General features: G+C 43.6%; 1 protein-coding gene across 2 annotated transcripts; it reads right to left on the bottom strand.

Moving 5' to 3' along the window:
- Window positions 1-280: 280 nt before the first annotated feature.
- On the bottom strand, window positions 281-18,216 carry ssr1 (signal sequence receptor, alpha). Of its 2 annotated transcripts, XM_060922391.1 has the most exons (9): window positions 18,067-18,216; window positions 14,170-14,297; window positions 13,952-14,051; window positions 12,457-12,719; window positions 7,953-8,029; window positions 7,721-7,799; window positions 2,418-2,511; window positions 2,108-2,122; window positions 281-1,612 (listed from the first exon to the last, which is right to left on the bottom strand). In XM_060922391.1, the coding sequence occupies exons 1-9, from the start codon at window positions 18,134-18,136 to the stop codon at window positions 1,545-1,547; spliced, it is 894 nt and encodes a 297-aa protein (XP_060778374.1). In that variant the 5' UTR covers window positions 18,137-18,216; the 3' UTR covers window positions 281-1,544. The 2 variants fall into 2 exon arrangements, with proteins under 2 accessions (XP_060778374.1, XP_060778375.1); XM_060922392.1 differs by lacking the exon at window positions 2,108-2,122.
- Window positions 18,217-18,419: the final 203 nt, after the last annotated feature.

The following is an 18,419-nucleotide window of genomic DNA, read 5'->3' as shown; positions in this document are numbered from 1 at the left end:
TTAAATATGTAAGCGAATTAAGCATAAATACAAACAGTTGGTCTTGTTTTATGCAAGAGTAAGTGAGTGGTGTGACAAGTGGGGTCCATTTCAGTATAAACTATTTGAACATCCCCCAATGAGTTCATTATAGCAGGGTTGCACTGTAGATCCCTCTTAGACAAGCAAGAGTACAAGACAAATCTTTTTATAATTTCCTTAACCAAAATGTCACTTGTGTGTGAAAAAGGGGGGGGGGGGGGGGGGGGGGGGAAGGAGGAGGAGACAAAAACAAACCAAACACGTTTATGTCCATCTTTATTTTGCACTTTTCCATGTGAACCCACAATCTCTTCAATAACGTCTGTCACTAATACTTGCACGGGCAGGCTTAACTGCACCATTTTTCAAAAAAAAAAAATTTGGCGTCTTTGCAATTTAGAGCAGAGCTAAAAGTCCCAAGGAGAGAAAGCCATGACTAAAGTAGAGATACCCTGTGAACATCCTGGTTTCAGCTTATGCATCAGTTGGTTCACACCGACATTTCCACATGTAAATGATTTTCAAAAAGGTATTCATCAACCTTAAAAACATCAATAAGAAAAAAAAAAGCTATCAGTCAAGAAAATCACACACCTACTAAAAAGCATGTACATGTTTAAAGCACTGACTGCTGATATACCATGGGTTGGCAAAAGCCCACAGGAACTATAAGGGCCCATTTGCATACAGTAGTGTACTATACTTTTAAAAGCACACAATAGTAATTCTGGGCATCCAAATTCATGCCACAAGCAACAGTATTTAAAAAAGGGGAAAAAGAAAAAAAAAATTAATCCACAGACTGTTCCCAAGCACTACCCAATATTTACTACATCAGTGCTCTTGGAAATCATATGAGGAGATTTGAAATCCTGGGGGGGAGGACACAACTTGTATACCAAGTCTGAGGACATTGAGAGGTGAAAAAACAGAGAATGAAGAAAAATAGGCACAACCCGGGAGCAAACGAGTTCATTATTACAACTGGCTTTCATACAGTCAGCAATCCTCCAAAACCTAAATGGCAAAATAAAATGGCCCAAAACAAAAGTACAGTGCACTTTTAAAACATGGCTGACGCACACTCGTATTATCCGGCAACAAGTGACCGAGTTAGTGAGGAAGACCCAGTTAAGCATACATGTGCATGAAGAGACACTGTGCCAAAAAAGGTGGAGGATTACAGAGGCATGGCTTTCTAGAGGAGAGGGGAAGAAAAAGGAGGGCAGGATAGAAAAGAAATGGGGGGGGGGGGGGGAACCCCACCCCACACAATTATGCCCTTTATCCACAAATTAAAAAGCAAAAAAATTTCACTAGTCAAAAGGACTAATCTTTTTAAAAAAAAAAAAAAAACCTGTGCCTGGAGTTGCTTTTAATTGTAGTCACTTTTATTTTTATTTTATTTTTTATAATGTGACCGCATTGGTAAAGATGTATGCATGTATTGACCAGTCTGTAGGCATGTTGCATGATGGCCAAAGTGTACTCAGTAGCATGCACCATACAGCCACACTCCCTCTTCACTCATCTGATCCAGCAGAACGCTTCTGCGTCCTCTTACGGGGTGATCTTCTGGGAGAAGCCTTATCTGGATGGAAGTAAAAAAAATCAATCATTATTTCCAAATCAACATACTTGAGCTTTATAGTCTCATTTTCTTTGGTGCCACAACTACTGTATAATTCAATAAAACCCGATGTGTCAGCACAAATTTTTATTTACAATACTGCCTTCACCATGGGTCCAAGTGAGTTTGTAAATTTCAAAGAAACCATTTTATTGCTTAAATGTTGAAATTAAAATCTCAAAATTATACCTGTTTCAAAGCAGCATTTTGAAAAGAATGAAAAATTGATAAAGCTCCAATAATTTTTTTTTAAACCTATTTTTGTGATGACACACTTATGATGGATAGCTGTCACCTAACACGTACCTCTTTTTGTATTGGAGCCTTAACATTTTACAGTAGGGGAAAAAAACCCAGCAAAAACTTACTCGAATGAAAGAGATTAATATTTAAAAAAAAACTCTCCTGTTACTTTGCTATACTACCACATTTCTTACATGTAAGAGAAAATCTCACCTCGCCGACTCTGCACTGGGGACGCAAGAGAAAAGAAAGACAGAATGAGCAATCCAGAGTGTTAGCAAGAGCACCACCAGCCAAGTCCATGCAAGACAAAAAGGAAAATAGAGCAAAGCCAGTGTTTGTTAACAGTTAAGACTTAAAGAAGTCAAAATGTGTGAATGAAAAGCAAAAATTTTTACATAAAAAAAATAAAGAGGAAAAAAAACCCATTCACACCACCGTTTTAACCAAATGAAGTTTAAAAACAGCCTCTTTGAGCACATTTTAAATATCTATTAGGAAGCTATATATAAACATGACTTACTGATCTGATTGAGTGTCTCCTGAGGGATCCAGCTCATATCTACATCATTATGGTTGGAAGTTCCCATCTCCACCTTGGCCACAGGTCTCCTCCTCTGCAGAGAAATACAAGCAACCAAATGCTGTCAAGTGTGATTTTTCTGACATCCCCAGTGATCTTAAGTGCTCGTGAATAAACCTCCCCAATGTTCTCTGCAGTAATCACTGATCTCCATCTCTTCAGTAAGGACTGGTCACACCTGGCATTAACGTGTCCTGTGTGATCCAGTCACAAGTGGACATCACTAAATACAGGTGTGAACAGGGACTAATGCATCTCAACAGCTATGTTCAGACTGTCAGTCTGAATCTGATTTTTTGTATATCCAACCTGAATCCGATCTTTGATTGACTGCCCAATTTATACAGTGCAAGTGATCAGGTCTGATCTGTGTCCATGTGGCAATCCTTATTTTCATTCTTATTCACATTGGTTGTTATAGTAAGGACGCTGCCCCCAGAAGTAATCAAGACATTGTGCCTGAAAGTAGCAGCAGTTGATAGATCAAAATGGAGGGCAACGAAACAGGCTTGCTTATTTACTAAATAGCAACATGGAACCAGGGCACGAGTTCTCGTCTCGTCTTCTTCCGCTTATCCGGGACCGGGTCGCGGAGGCAGCAGTCTAAGCATGGAAGCCCAAACTTCCCTTTCCCCAGACACCTCGGCCAGCTCCTCGGGAAGAACACCAAGGCGTTCCCAGGCCAGCCGAGAGACATAGTCCCTCCAGCGTGTCCTGGGTCTTCCCCGGGGCCTCCTCCCGGGGGGACATGCCTGGAACACCTCCCCAGGGAGGCGTCCAGGAGGCATCCGAAAAAGATGCCCGAGCCACCTCAGCTGGTTCCTCTCGATGTGGAGGAGCAGCGGCTCTACTCCGAGCTCCTCCCGAGTGACTGTGCTTCTCACCCTCTCTCTAAGGGAGCGCCCAGCCACCCTGCGAAGGAAACTCATTTCAGCCGCTTGTATCTGCGATCTTGTTCTTTCTGTCATTACCCAAAGCTCAAGACCATAGGTGAGAGTCGGAACGTAGATCGACCGGTAAATTGAGAGCTTCGCCTTTTGGCTCAGCTCCTTCTTCACCACGACGGACCGGTAAAGCGACCGCATCACTGCGGAGGCTGCACCGATCCGCCTGTCGATCTCACGCTCTATCCTTCCCTCACTCGTGAACAAGATCCCGAGATACTTAAACTCCTCCACTTGAGGCAGGACTTCTCCACCAACCTGGAGAGGGCAAGCCACCCTTTTCCGGTCGAGAACCATGGCCTCGGACTTGGAGGTGCTGATTCTCATCCCAGCCGCTTCACACTCGACTGCAAACCGCCCCAGTGCATGCTGAAGGTCCTGGTTTGAAGAAGCCAACAGGACAACATCATCCGCAAAAAGCAGAGACGAAATCCTGTGGTTCCCAAACAGGATTCCTTCCGGCCCCTGGCTGCGCCTAGAAATTCTGTCCATAAAAATTATGAACAGAACCGGTGACAAAGGGCAGCCCTGCCGGAGTCCAACATGCACTGGGAACAGGTCTGACTTACTGCCGGCAATGCGAACCAGACTCCTGCTCCGTTCGTACAGGGACCGGACAGCCCTTAGCAAAGAGCCCCGAACCCCATACTCCCGAAGCACCCCCCCCACAGAATACCACGGGGGACACGGTCGAATGCCTTCTCCAGATCCACAAAGCACATGTGGACTGGTTGGGCAAACTCCCATGAACCCTCGAGCACCCTATGAAGGGTATAGAGCTGGTCCAGTGTTCCGCGACCAGGACGAAAACCGCATTGTTCCTCCTGGATCCGAGGTTTGACTATTGGTCGAATTCTCCTCTCCAGTACCCTGGAGTAAACTTTCCCTGGGAGGCTGAGAAGTGCGATTCCCTATAATTGGAGCACACTCTCCGGTCCCCTTTCTTAAAAAGAGGGACCACCACCCCAGTCTGCCACTGCAGAGGCACTGTCCCCGACCGCCACGCGATGTTGCAGAGGCGTGTCAACCAAGACAGCCCCACAACATCCAGAGACTTGAGATACTCAGGGCGGATCTCATCCACCCCCGGTGCCTTGCCACCGAGGAGCTTGCAAACCACCTCAGTGACTTCGGCTTGGGTAATGGACGAGTCCACCTCTGAGTCATCAGCCTCAGTCTCCTCAGTGGAAGACATGACGATGTGATTGAGGAGATCCTCAAAGTATTCCTTCCACCGCCCGACAATGTCCCCAGTCGAGGTCAACAGCTCCTCACCCGCACTGTAAACAGTGTTGGCAGAGTACTGCTTCCCCCTCCTGAGGCGCCGGACGGTTTGCCAGAATTTCTTCGAGGCTGACCGATAGTCCTTCTCCATGGCCTCCCCGAACTCCTCCCAGTTCCGAGTTTTTGCCTCCGCAACTGCCCGAGCTGCAGCACGCCTGGCCTGCCGATACCCGTCGGCTGCCTCAGGAGTCCCGGAGGTCAACATGGCCCGATAGGACTCCTCCTTCAGCTTGACGGCATCCCTTACTTCCGGTGTCCACCACCGGGTTCGGGGATTGCCGCCACGACAGGCACCGGAGACCTTGCGGCCACAGCTCCGAACAGCTGCGTCCACAATGGAGGTAGAGAACATGGTCCACTCAGACTCAATGTCCCCCGCTTCCCTCGGAAGCTGGGTAAAGCTCTCCCGGAGGTGGGAGTTAAAGCTCTCCCGGAGGTGGGAGTTAAAGCTCTCCCGGAGGTGGGAGTTAAAGACCTCCCCAACAGAGTGCTCGGCCAGACGTTCCCAGCAGACCCTCACCATATGTTTGGGCCTGCCAGGTCTGTCCAGCTTCCTCCTCCGCCAGCGGATCCAACTCACCACCAGGTGGTGATCAGTTGACAGCTCAGCCCCTCTCTTCACCCGAGTGTCCAAGACATAGGGCCGGAGATCAGATGAAACGACAACAAAGTCGATCATCGACCTCCGACCTAAGGTGTCCTGGTGCCACGTGCACTTATGGACACCCCTATGCTCGAACATGGTGTTCGTTATGGACAAACCGTGACTAGCACAGAAGTCCAATAACAAAACACCACTCGGGTTCAGATCGGGGAGGCCGTTCCTCCCAACCACGCCCCTCCAGGTGTCACTGTCGTCACCCACGTGAGCATTGAAGTCCCCCAGTAGCACAATGGAGTCCCCAGTCTGAGCACCCCTCAGTACCTCTCCCAGGGACTCCAAGAAGGCCGGATACTCTATACTGCTATTTGGCCCGTAGGCACAAACAACAGCAAGAGCCCTCTCCCCAATCCGAAGGCGCAGAGAGGCGACCCTCTCGTTCACTGGGGTAAACTCCAACACATGGCGGCTGAGCTGGGGAGCTATAAGCAAGCCCACACCAGCCCGCCGCCGCTCACCATGGGCGACTCCAGAGAAGTGGAAAGTCCAGCCCCTCTCGAGAAGCTGGGTTCCAGAGCCCAAGCTATGCGTGGAGGTGAGCCCGACTATCTCTAGCCGGTACCTCTCAACCTCCCGCACAAGCTCAGGCTCCTTCCCCCCCAGCGAAGTGACATTCCATGTCCCAACAGCCAGCCGCTGTGTCCGGGGATCAGGTCGTCGAGGCCCCTGCCTTCGACTGCCACCCAATCCACATTGCACCAAACCCCTACTGCTACCTCTGTGGGTGGTGAACCCACAGGAGGTCGGGCCCACGTCACCTCTTCGGGCTGAGCCCGGCCGGGCCCAGGGCACAAGTTAATTAAATAAATAAGTACAAGGTCAGAGACCGAAAGCTTGCATGTGCCACTTTATTTCATGCAGCAAACTAGCATGTTTTCTCTGTGTGTGATATAAACATGTACTTTACGGGGCATCCAAAGTTCCAGATGTGTTTATATATTTAAAAAAAAAAACAACCCCTCCCCCGAAATCCAATCAGAGCAGTCAGACCCAAGAAAAAGAAGCTTTTGACATACATTAGAGCATAGTGAAATTCTCTCTCTGCATTTAACCCACCTGAAGCAGTGAACAGACTCATGTGTGCACACACAAGTGAGCAGTGGGCAGCTGCACTGCAGCACCTGGGGAGGACTTGGGGGTTAGATGGAGTTAAGGGGGTTAAAAAACCTCCCCAGGGTTAGGAAAGTTCATTCACTCCCCCCACCTTTTTCCTGCCGGTCCAAGGAATCGAACAGTCGACCTTTTGGTCCCAAAGCTGCTTCTCAAACCTTCTGGCCATGGATTTGGATTTGCAAAAGGTCTATTTAAAATCATATTTCAAATCGAACGTGGTTTGAAGTGGCTTTATAAAAACCAGATTTCATGTGATCTCGGTTGTTCAGACTTCCTACATATGATCGGATTCCATTCGGATATACACACAAGTCAGATACTGATTGACAGTCTGAACATAGCCAAAGATGCACTGTAATCTGATCACTCAAACCACATTCAGAGGTGGTTTTGGGGTGAATAGGACCAGAGCACATTTGCTGTGTGAATGCAAAAAAGTGTTTCAAGGCATCACAGAAGGACCGCCTAATTAACCGTGTCATTGCCCACACTGTAAAATCATTGAGAGACTATTTCCAAACAGTACTAAACAGTAGAATTCTCCACAACCAGGCTAAGTAGTACTTGTACTAGGTTCATCTTGCATTCATTTATTTCAAGTTTTGTTAGCAAATCATACAATAGAACCAGTCCCTACAGGTACACGAGATGTTTTGAGACATTTCTGTCCGAAAGCGAACACCGTGGAAGACTGATAATAAATGTAAGCCACACCTTTCCTCCAGTTGAACCAATGTATGAAAATCCTGTCACAAGTAGTCACCTGAGAGATAAACAGCTATACGTTTTGATTGTTCACTTTTTTTTTTTGATTGGATCATTCAAGGCAGTTGTTAATACAAGGTGTGGGCAGGGCCTGCCAAACTACTCAGTTTAAACTGACTCCCTACTCTCACAGCAGCCCTCCACACTGCTACTGTCATGCTAAATGTTTTTGTGATTGGTATATTTATACTCTACTGTCCCCAGGGACTCACCCCCACTGCTTGCCCCTCTCTCCATGCTTCTTATTCTCACTGCACTTTATCTCCTGTTAGCATTGTGCAGGTCAGTCATTCATTGGGTCCAGGAGAAACATTATTTCATCTCACTGTGTACTGCACATTGTATATGGCTGGGACAGTAACAAAGATCTACTCGACTTCACCACCTGCTTTGCTTAAGGTTAGAACATCAGTAAGGTCAAAACCAGACCAAAGCCTACACATCGTACTTCATATGTTCCATTATTGAACTTTTACCTTCCTAGATTCCAGTAGCTGATGCAGGCCAACAACCACCAAAAGCCCAAGCCCAGAGAGGAACACGTACATGAAGATCCTGTGGGAAGAGAACGACCTAGTAGTTACTTAGGGCTGCTTAGAAAGAGGAACAACACACTTGAGAAGACTTTGAGAAACTTGATGGCCAGCCAAGCTAAAAGGCGGAGTTAATTTCTTCTACTTATAAACTGAACTTTCAAAATTCGCTCACGTTTCTCCGTCCAGACCATCCTCCCTCTCAGTGATGGTGACTGTCTGGTTAAACACTGCATCCTGGAAAATGTTGCCCTGTTATAAAAAACAAAAAACCTGGAGTTAAACTACCTCCATTTCTTTTACACTACAGAGAAATATTAAAGAACCATTCTTTGGTGCGTACCAAGAATTTTTTTTTTTTGGGGGGGGAGATTACATTTCATTTAAGAAAAAAGCTTCATCATACATACTGGCCCTCATTTATCAATTCAACACAGAAAACAGCATAAAGTGTAGAAATCATTGAAAGACAAGGTTCATGTGTGATTCATGAAACATTCGTATCTCGCCAAATCACAGCATAATGCTGCTCAGGGGGTTGATGTGATGGCTGAAAACCAGTCATTTAAATAATCATGCCTCTAAATATTCTCAGTTTAGAGGCTGTGCCCCCAGACTTTTAGACATGGAGAGGCATAATATAACAGAGAAACTTCTCCGTCCTCAAAATAGAAGTTCTAACGTCTCAAATCCAACTGAACAAATTTTTTTTTTCCATTTGGCAGCCTGAAAATTAGCACCATAGGAGGTGGACAAACGCAGTATGGAAAGAAAATCACTGCTGCGATCAACAACGTTGATCATGGCCCTAAATTCATTAATTGTTCTATTTAAAAAACAAAACACTAATAATATTGGAAGCCTGTGATTTGAATTCAATAGCTTTCAGTCCACTAAACAAAAATAACTGTCAGGGAAAATTCTTATGACCTAAACTTAAAATCTGAAGGCACTACAGCTTTAAGCAATGATAGCGGAGCTCCATACTTAAGAAAATACGGTAACCCATCAAGTTGATTTTTCATGGACACACAGGGATCCCAGCCATGTATGTATGTCCGTCCATCCATCCGTCCGTCCGTGCCCCTCGCGATTCTGATTGACTGTTTGATTTTGGTGGGAACTAGAAGCGCGAGCGCACCTACATAACTTTTGTCTACACATAATTTCATATGTATCCGGTTTTTCCACCGAGAACAACTCAAACAGCGCAACAAAATCATTTTTACAAACTTTAAAAAGATGTCAGAACAAGTTAACCAAGGAGAGAAAGATGAAATCAAAACCGGGAAGAGAGAGTTTTGACAGAGGAAGAAAAGGAAAGACAATGTGAAAGAGCGAGAGAAAGGCAAAGAAATCTTTCACAAGAAAAAGAGGAAAAAAAGTGCAAAAAATTTAATAGAAATGAGTTGTAGGAATTTAATTCTACGTAAATAGTGATGTTGATTTTGAAATCATTGCAAAATCCTTCGGGATCTGACAAGTTGACCTGAATCCACTCAGTGTTTTCATGAATCGTGTATCTTTTGTTTTGAAAACATTTTGCTATAAATCCCACACCTGTCAAAAACGGTTCAACCCACCATCCACCCACAAAACCCCTCTATCTGACCCAAGTGGTATAGTCCCTCGGTTTCCCCATGTAAACCGAGAAGTACCGGAGTTTGAATGCCGGTGAGTAAAGTGAATACGGAAATGTAATCAAAGTTTTACCCAATAAATGACCATGTTTTGTTTTTCACAGCCCCATTTCTTGATATTAGACAAAGTTCACACAGATGAGAGATGTAAATGACAATGAGCATGAAATGAGCATTTTTTTAACGAGACATGACAAACATTTGGTATCCAAAAATGCCGCTAGGCAACACAGCAAAATTAAATGCATGAAAATGAAGTTATGGCAAACAGTGATTAATGACGAGCATGGTTTATGAAACCAGTTATACTGATCAATTCAAACGGTATGGACAAGGAAAGAAAATAGCAATACACTAGCGACAGGTCAGCTGATGGTAAAGTAGTGGCAAAAGGCTGCCTGCGCACTGCGTGAGCTCCGTTAGCTTAGCTTTAATCTCGTCTGCATGGTTTGGCTCCTGTTGCAACTTGGCCCACGAGGGTACAAATTTCAACTAAAGACCTTGAAAACTATATAATTTTCCTTACTTTTCGGCAAAATTTGCCAGTCTGTGTTCAAAATAAGAAAGTACGTCACCTATGATTTTGGTGTAGAGCAGAAGAAAAAACTGGGTGGGGAGGGGTGGTTTCTGTCTCGCTCAATCCACAGAAATAATGTCAGATAGCAAATTATCTTGCAAGCACAGTGATTTTCTAAGATGGACATAGTGCCGAAGATGAAAATGACAACTCCCGACGTGTCATGTTCGGTGTCAAACGGCTGACAAGCCGTTTTGGAGCTATTAGAGAACAGCAACTGCAAGTCGTGCGGATTTGTCATTCTAGATTACATGCTTTGCAGGCTGCTTTAGAACATCCCCACACCAAAACTAGCTCTATCCGTATTTACTCACCACACAAATCAGTTTAACCTAGAGATGAAAGTGGAGCAAAGAAAGAAACCCTGAACTTTTGAAAGTCAAACTAAGATATTGGGGGGGGTGCAACATCCCCCGAAAATATTTTATTAACATGGCACGCAAAATCCTGCATTCTAGTGCATTTTAGTACTCATTTTCACTAAAAACAAGTTACAACTTTTAAGCCTTTTTCTTTCATGTACATTAATGATTAACATGTCAAAAATATCAAATTTAATTCCCCTAGTTAATGAGTAATTTTCAGGAGTGCATTTAGAAAACGCGGCGATTTTCCTGCCTACACAGTTCATTACTTTGAAAAAAATCAGACAGTTGAAGGTAAACTCAGCAAAATCCCAAAACAGTCCTGTTAAAAAGTAAAGGTCTGTTAGAGTTTCTAAAGCTTTCAGATTTCAATGTTGGGGACATTGATAAACGAGGCTCAATCTTTTAGTAGAGTTGTGCGTTTGCAGAAGCTAAAGTGAACTAAACATTTCCAATTCATATTTATGCGAGTTGAAGCCAATTGTTTACATTAGTTCGTATTGTCTGTAAATTTAAACACACCAATGAATACCAAATTTCTCATGTAAATCAGGGGCGTAGGGTGTGTGTGTGTCACACACTGACTGGCAGCCTGAGTGCATTATGTAACAAAAAATAATTACCATTGCTAGTTTTAGGTAGCTTAGAAACCGGCTCTTCCATTATTGCTGTTTCTTCCACGTTTTCTTGATGTTGTGTTCTAGAAACGGCACTAAAACTTAGCTTCGAAGCCACAAAATGCAACTTTGATGGAAAATATATATAATAAATTGCTTACCTCTCTTCACGTCGAAAGAAGGAGGAAAGTTTTGCTTGTTTTGACATGGCGAATTATTAACACGAGGAAATACTTGCAATTTGCAACTAAAAAGACTGCAGCTACACTGGCAGCTTGAACATGCTTTCTAGTGCGATCGTGTTGCGCTTGCGCAGAACAGTGTCAGTCCTGTGCGCCTTAGCACGTGCACCTGAAGGCGCGCGCGCCTAATCAGCTCCGGCACACGCGCTGTTAACAAAGAACACCTGTCTTTAATCAGTGAACTATGTTTGGGCTATTTAAGGACCGCGCCCATGCAAGGACGATGCGAAGTATTACACCGTGTCTAGGAACGCAAAAAATCCGAAAAATAAATTTCTCCATTCGGAAAACCGGAGATTTTCAAGAGTTTTGTCAAATATCCGGATTTCCGGAAGACTTTCATCCCTGTTAACCTTTAACTGAACCACACTATCTGTAATTAAATTTTAAATCTTCATATTAGTGGAGGTCCTTTGGCCCACGCGAGTGGAGCCCCATAGGCATAGAGTGTGGATACATAAAGAAACCCATCGAGTTGTTTTCTGATGGTTTCGGTCCTGTGTGCGCGTGCCTGCCACCACAGGAAACCCAACAACTAGTGAAGTAGCGTAGTAGTCGGGACAGTATAGTAGTGAGTAACTTGTCACTGTTGTCGCCCGACATTTTGTGCAACATAAGGAAACAGTATAGTAACTATAACGGTAGAAAAATAAAGCAAGAGGCTGGATATGATAAGAAAATTCTACAACCCAGAAACAGATGGGAGCTCTGCTTTTAGGCAGTGCCTAAATCTATACATTATGTAGCTGCATATGCTTAGATGTCAGTCGGAATATATGGTCTAATAATTCTCCATTCAGCCAGATTTACTGCACTGCATGCCCATGTTGACTCAAACTTTCATACACGTAGTGAGACCTGACATGAGATTTGATCGTAGCCTCTGCTAATGTCCAGTGATAAATGTCAAGCTTTGTATGGAAAAGAGCATACACCCATTTTTTCTGTTGCATGTTCATTTTGTAAATGAGGGCCACTAACGTGATATCTAATGTTTCAGAAGCTCTATGCCAAGTTATGATTTACAATGAGTCTAGGTCGAATTGTACCTCAATTTATACATGTAAATCACCCTGGCAAGTATACGAATAATTATGAACCAAAAACATTTCCTTTTGCCAAGAGTATGACTATATTCCCAAGGTGAGCCTTACCCAATTCTGTGACCACCACAAATGGTTATTTATATATTCTCTGTACATCTTTACTATCGCAAATCTCTTCAGCGTCACACTCACACTGTTGTCTTTGTAGTTGAGGTTGATGACCAGACCAAACTGGCGACCACCCATGGGCTCAGCTGGGATGAAGGAATACTCAAATGTGGCCTGGCGCTGTGGAGGTACCACCATGCCCAGCTGCAGAGCAGTGAAGTTCTGGATGTAAAACTGAAAGTCCTGAGGATACCGGAAGGAAGCGTCCAGAGACTCAATCACAAAATTTTCACTGCCTTTATTGGTGAAGCCCAGCAGGAATTTCACAATGTTGTTGGCTGGAAAGTCTAGAATTAAGTAAGGAGTAAAACATACAAGCAATTTACCTAACCTGTTGCATTTCTCAGCAAACACGTCCGATTATATCAAGCAGATATGGGTCCATCTCAGAAACTGGTCTCTCATTTGGGACATTATGGTCAAAAAATTAATTTTCCAATTTTACTTTTTTTTTTTGCATTTACTTAACACAATGTTTCTTTTGCCATGTTTAATAAGAATAAAGATAGCATCTTGCTTTATCTGGCCTCCACTGTGGAAAATTTTGATTACAATTCAAATGCTTTTGTAAAATTGATTTACATATAAAATAACTACATCATGAAGAATTAAAGCCCCTCCTTCACAGAGGAGTGAAAATATTGAATAAATTTCCTCTTTTTGATTGCTTGGGTTAAAAATGGCAAGTTATGATGACTGAATTGATTATTCACTTAAATATGAATAATATGATACCCAAAATGTATTTGATATGGCGAAATAGGACACAATGGAAAAATCAAGAACACACCGGAAAGATGAGACTAACGGCACTGGTAAAAGAACAGCGACTGTACCGGCTAAAGGTCGTGCGGGTCTCTGCTGCAGCACGCGAGCAACGGGCCTAGTTGGTGAGGTAGTGACCTTGACCCTGAGGCTTTCCGTTTAGATCAAAACACACGATCGTATTGGTTTTGGGTATGCGGAAAATGGAGTTACAACGGTGATCAAATATTTTGCATGATGTTTTATTACGGTTATGATTATTCTGTGAGCGCACCAATCCTTAGGTGTATAAAGTTACAACTTAAAATACAATTAGTGATAACTGTAGACTTTTCAGTGGACTACAACCTTTTTAAGGGAATGCGATGTAGTCAACCGTTTATCATGTCCCAGATCAAGCCGCCATTTTTCCACAAATTTGCAGAATTTTTGCCAAATTCTGAAAAGAGTATTCACACCAAAGATAGTTTTATATGTATTATTTCTTTCATTTTATTTCAAATTAAAACCAACATCACCATTCAAAACCATATAGTTTATTAACTGAGTATATTTAGTGGGGGTCCCCCACAGTACCCAGTTTCTGAGACAGACCCATATACAAAAATAAACAACTGTTAAGAACCTGAAAAGACTTTGTAACCAAGAGTAGCATTAGGAAAAAAAGAAAGTTTTGTAGAAAATCTAAAAAAAAAAAAAGTATCCAAATGGAGAAACTGAAAAGATAATACTGGTAATTTGGGGTTGCAGCTACCTTCTCCTTTGACAAACAGAATGGTTGTATCAGCATTAGGGGAAGGCTTCATCTCTCCTGCTAGAGCTTCTTCATCTTCCTCTTCATCTTTTTCTTCAGTCTGGTACAGACCAATCACGATGATTAGATTTGTGGACCACGTAAAAAAAAATAAATAAAAATAAATAAATAATAATAATAAGCAAGCCTACAATTCAGCCATCATCCTATGCTCTTACCAAATCTGTGTTTTCATCATCTTCCACCTCTGCTTCATCATCCTCATCTTCAGCAATCACATCATCAGCGGCATCTTCGTCAGCTGCCTCCTCTTCCTCTGTAACATCCTGCGCAGCTATTAACGTGCCTGAAAGGGATGAAGAATATAAAACCCATTCACTTTCTCAACCTTCTCATAGTGTCAAGTGTTTTAGGTCAGACGTGTTGGGATGAAGGGGCTGGAATCGGCCACCGAAAAGTTCTTGGATCAAATATTTTCAATACATTTCAAGGTTCAACTTCCACAGACCTCATTCTCCTGCCATAAAAGGAACAGTTATTTTGTCTATTGCAAGATCGATAAGGAAATTCATTCATTTTCTATCCAGGTTATTTATTACAGATTGGGGTGAACTGGAACCTACACCACCCGACATTGGGCGAGAGGTGAGGCACCCCCACCCTGAGAGGTTGCCAATTTATTGTGGCGTTAAAACAGAGACAGAAAGCCATTCACACTCATGGGTAATTCTGAGTAACCAGATGACAACCTGCATGTCCTTGGACTGTGGAAGGAAATCGGGGCATCCAGAAGAAACCCATGCAGACACGGAGAAAACATGCAAATTCCACACAGAAAACCCCAGTGGAGTGGCAGGTTTGAACCCAGAACCTACCTACTGTGAGACAACAGTGCTAACCACTACACCACCATGCCACCCAGTAAGATAATTGTCTTGGAAAACTACAACATGAGCCTATGCATTCAAATTTTTTGAAAGTAAAATGTTGGCATACTCCTTGTGCTGCCCAATTGTGACAAGATCTCCCCTAAAGCACTGAGGGAAAAACAGCAGAGTTGAGAAATATCTGGCAGGAACTGCGTGAACCTGCACAATCCTGTTATTTCTCTTTGAAGAGATCATTTTCTGGCTGCTCCCGATTAGGGGTTGCCACAGCAGATCTTTCGTCTCCATTGCTCCCTGTCCTCCGCATCCTTCTCTACCACTTTCATGTCCTCTCTCACCACATCCACGTATCTTCTCCTTGGCCTTCCTTGTTTGTGTGTGCCTGGCAACTCCATCCTCAAGACTGCTTTATCAATACTGAACCACATCTGTGGGGCTGAGATATAAAACCTTCCAGTTCCATGGTGGACTTTTAAACGGTTTCTTTTTCAGCAAAAATTCAGACATGGACCAAAAGTGAGCTTCAGCTGTGGTCTCTGGGTATCTTGTGAGTAATCGAGATATTTGAGCTAACCTGTAAATATACCGGTAACAGTCCACATTGCTCCTAATCTGTTTCGCACGTTTCCAAGTGAAACCAAGAAAACATTTCAGGTCGTGACATGACCATTGATTCTTCTCCTCTTCCAGAGAGGTTGCCATCACTCCCATGGGCAGCACAGTGGTTAGCACAGTTGCCTCACAGCAAGAAGGGTCTGGATTCGAGCCCAGCGGCCGGCGAGGGCCTTTCTGTGTGGAGTTTGCATGTTCTCTCCGTGGGTTTCGTCCACAGTCCAAAGACATGCGATTAGGTTAAGGGTTGTTTTACAATCAGGGTAGAAAGTTTGTGTCACTGGGTCCAAAATTCAAATTGATTCAAACTGGTTCTTGTACCAGTTTTTAAGTGAAGGACAAGTTAAAGAACAGATTTCAGGTAATTTTTTGACACGTGTGTATGGTAGTTTTGTGTAATCTGCTATAAGATAAAGAAGATTAAGTGTAGCTTTAAGCAGGGCTGGGAGAAACAAATGAAGTGATTCTCGGAGAGGACATTTTTTTTTTGACAATTCAGAATCCACTACTTCCATAGTGCTTTTAAATATAAGGCTGTAAGCTGTGTGTTAGTTGTCTCTAATATTCAAGTCCCAATATCTTGACCACATTTTAGGATGAAAATAATCATTTTAGAGATCTCATCTCATCTCATTACCTTTAGCCACTTTATCCTGTTCTACAGGGTCGCAGGCAAGCTGGAGCCTATCCCAGCTGACTACGGGCGAAAGGCGGGGTACACCCTGGACAAGTCGCCAGGTCATCACAGGGCTGACACAGACAACCATTCACACTCACGGTCAATTTAGAGTCACCAGTTAACCTAACCTGCATGTCTTTGGACTGTGGGGGAAACCGGAGCACCCGGAGGAAACCCACGTGGACATGGGGAGAACATGAAAACTCCGCACAGAAAGGCCCTCGCCGGCCACGGGGCTCGAACCCGGACCTTCTTGCTGTGAGGCAACAGCACTAACCACTACGCCACCGTGCCGCCCCCATTTTAGATATGTTATTTTATATTGAAAAATTAGCTGTCTCGGAGAGGACATTTTTTGACACAATTACATACTAATTTGATCAAAATACCAATGATATGGAACCAAATATTTGTTTTATGGTATAAAGAATGATTTAAGTGCATCCCTTTTGGAGCTACCTGTGGTCAAAAAAAGCACTTTTTCTAAATGACACGAGTAATTTTGCTAAATATGACATAATTGCAGGGGCGGCACGGTGGTGTAGTGGTTAGCGCTGTCGCCTCACAGCAAGAAGGTCCTGGGTTCGAGCCCCGTGGCCGGCGAGGGCCTTTCTGTGTGGAGTTTGCATGTTCTCCCCGTGTCCGCGTGGGTTTCCTCCGGGTGCTCCGGTTTCCCCCACAGTCCAAAGACATGCAGGTTAGGTTAACTGGTGACTCTAAATTGAGCGTAGATGTGAGTGTGAATGGTTGTCTGTGTCTATGTGTCAGCCCTGTGATGACCTGGCGACTTGTCCAGGGTGTCCCCCACCTTTCGCCCATAGTCAGCTGGGATAGGCTCCAGCTTGCCTGCAACCCTGTAGAAGGATAAAGTGGCTAGAGATGATGAGATGAGATGACATAATTGCCATACATTCACCAAAAATAACGTCATCACCAAATTTTTTTTTGCATGGTAAATAGAGCGTTCACAGACAGGGCTACAATAAACAACCAAGTTTATTTAGTCAAGCCTTTTGATATTGAAGATAATAAGTGTTAAATGTGATTTTTAGCTCGCGTACCCTGATTGTAAAACAACCCTTAACGTGGGGCAGCCTTGGGCTGAGGTGCCCTTGAGCAAGGTACCTGACCCGTGACTGCTCCGGTGTAGCTGCCCACTGCTCTGGGTGTGCGTGTTCACTGCTTCAGATGGGTTAAATACAGAGGATGAATTTCACTGTGCTTGAAGTGTGCAATGTGACAAATAAAGGTTTCTTCTTCTTCTAACACACATACACGGTGCAGTAACATGTGAATGAGACAGGATCTAAGCCCACAGATGTACTTACTGAGCTTTATATAGAGAGTTTCTCACACAAATCGTCCATTTTAATCATATTCCCACTCCGTGCCTGCTCTTTACTAGCAGGATGCAAAGCTAGCAACTTGTCCCCCCATTAGCTAAAACCTCTCCCTGCTACAGAGAATCCTTGTACCTGCTGCTAACATGTTGAAATAACGCTTGCATGCCTATTTCCTCATAAAGTCCCATTTTTTTAAGAAGCTACAGCAAGCTGCTTCTGCAAACAGCGCTAGTTTTGTGAGCTAGCACTAGCCGAGCAGCACTAGCCGTTAAGGACACGTCAGTCAAGACGCGCTCAGGCTGAATGTACCGACCGAGTTTTCTTTAAACCTTCACTGAGATAATGAAGAGTGTTATAGAAAAGCCTTCCCACGTCCTAGTCACAGCGAGTTATTATTATTATTATTATTAATAATAATAATATTATTATTACACATGGGAATAAAACGCAACGCTCACTGCTACATGCTCCATTTGGAGAAAACTCAGCGTGCACGAGCCGGCCTACTCAATTAAAGCTAACCCAGAAAACCCAGGCAAAGCTAGCCAACAAAACTTTCAAAAACAGTTGATTTACGTTTCCCAGACAGCTTACCTTTCATAAAAGTAGTTGCCGGGAATGCTAACAACACCAACAGGAGTAATTTCGGAAAGAACTCGAGCATTTTTGAAGAGTTAAACCGGACAGAGAAACACACAGCCAGCGCTCTTTACCCACAAACTGAAGTAACCGTGGAATCAGAGCTTCTGCGCATGCGCAGTGTAAAATTAACTCAACGATTGCTTATGACGTTGGAAAAAAAAGGCCAGATTTTCAGATACACAAAATCATAAAACCTGGGGTTTTTAAATACTTCTTCACTAGTCAACTGAGACAGGAAATAATATTTGAAATAACCATGCCTGGATAGATACATCTACAGTGGTGCTTGAAAGTTTGTGAACCCT

The sequence above is a fragment of the Neoarius graeffei genome, chromosome 5 (assembly GCF_027579695.1).
Source record: "Neoarius graeffei isolate fNeoGra1 chromosome 5, fNeoGra1.pri, whole genome shotgun sequence".
Lineage (NCBI taxonomy): Eukaryota > Metazoa > Chordata > Actinopteri > Siluriformes > Ariidae > Neoarius > Neoarius graeffei.
Note: the sequence above shows the minus strand (reverse complement) of the source record. Positions and strands in the feature narration are given on the sequence as shown.

Coding starts and splice junctions, on each gene's coding strand:
- ssr1 (XM_060922391.1), bottom strand. CDS start 18,136: ATGCTCGAGTTCTTTCCGAAATTACTCCTGTTGGTGTTGTTAGCATTC. Junction 14,298..18,066: donor GGCAACTACTTTTATGAAAG/GTAAGCTGTCTG, acceptor CATCCCTTTCAG/GCACGTTAATAGCTGCGCAG. Junction 2,512..7,720: donor AGCTACTGGAATCTAGGAAG/GTAAAAGTTCAA, acceptor ATTTCTCTGCAG/AGGAGGAGACCTGTGGCCAA.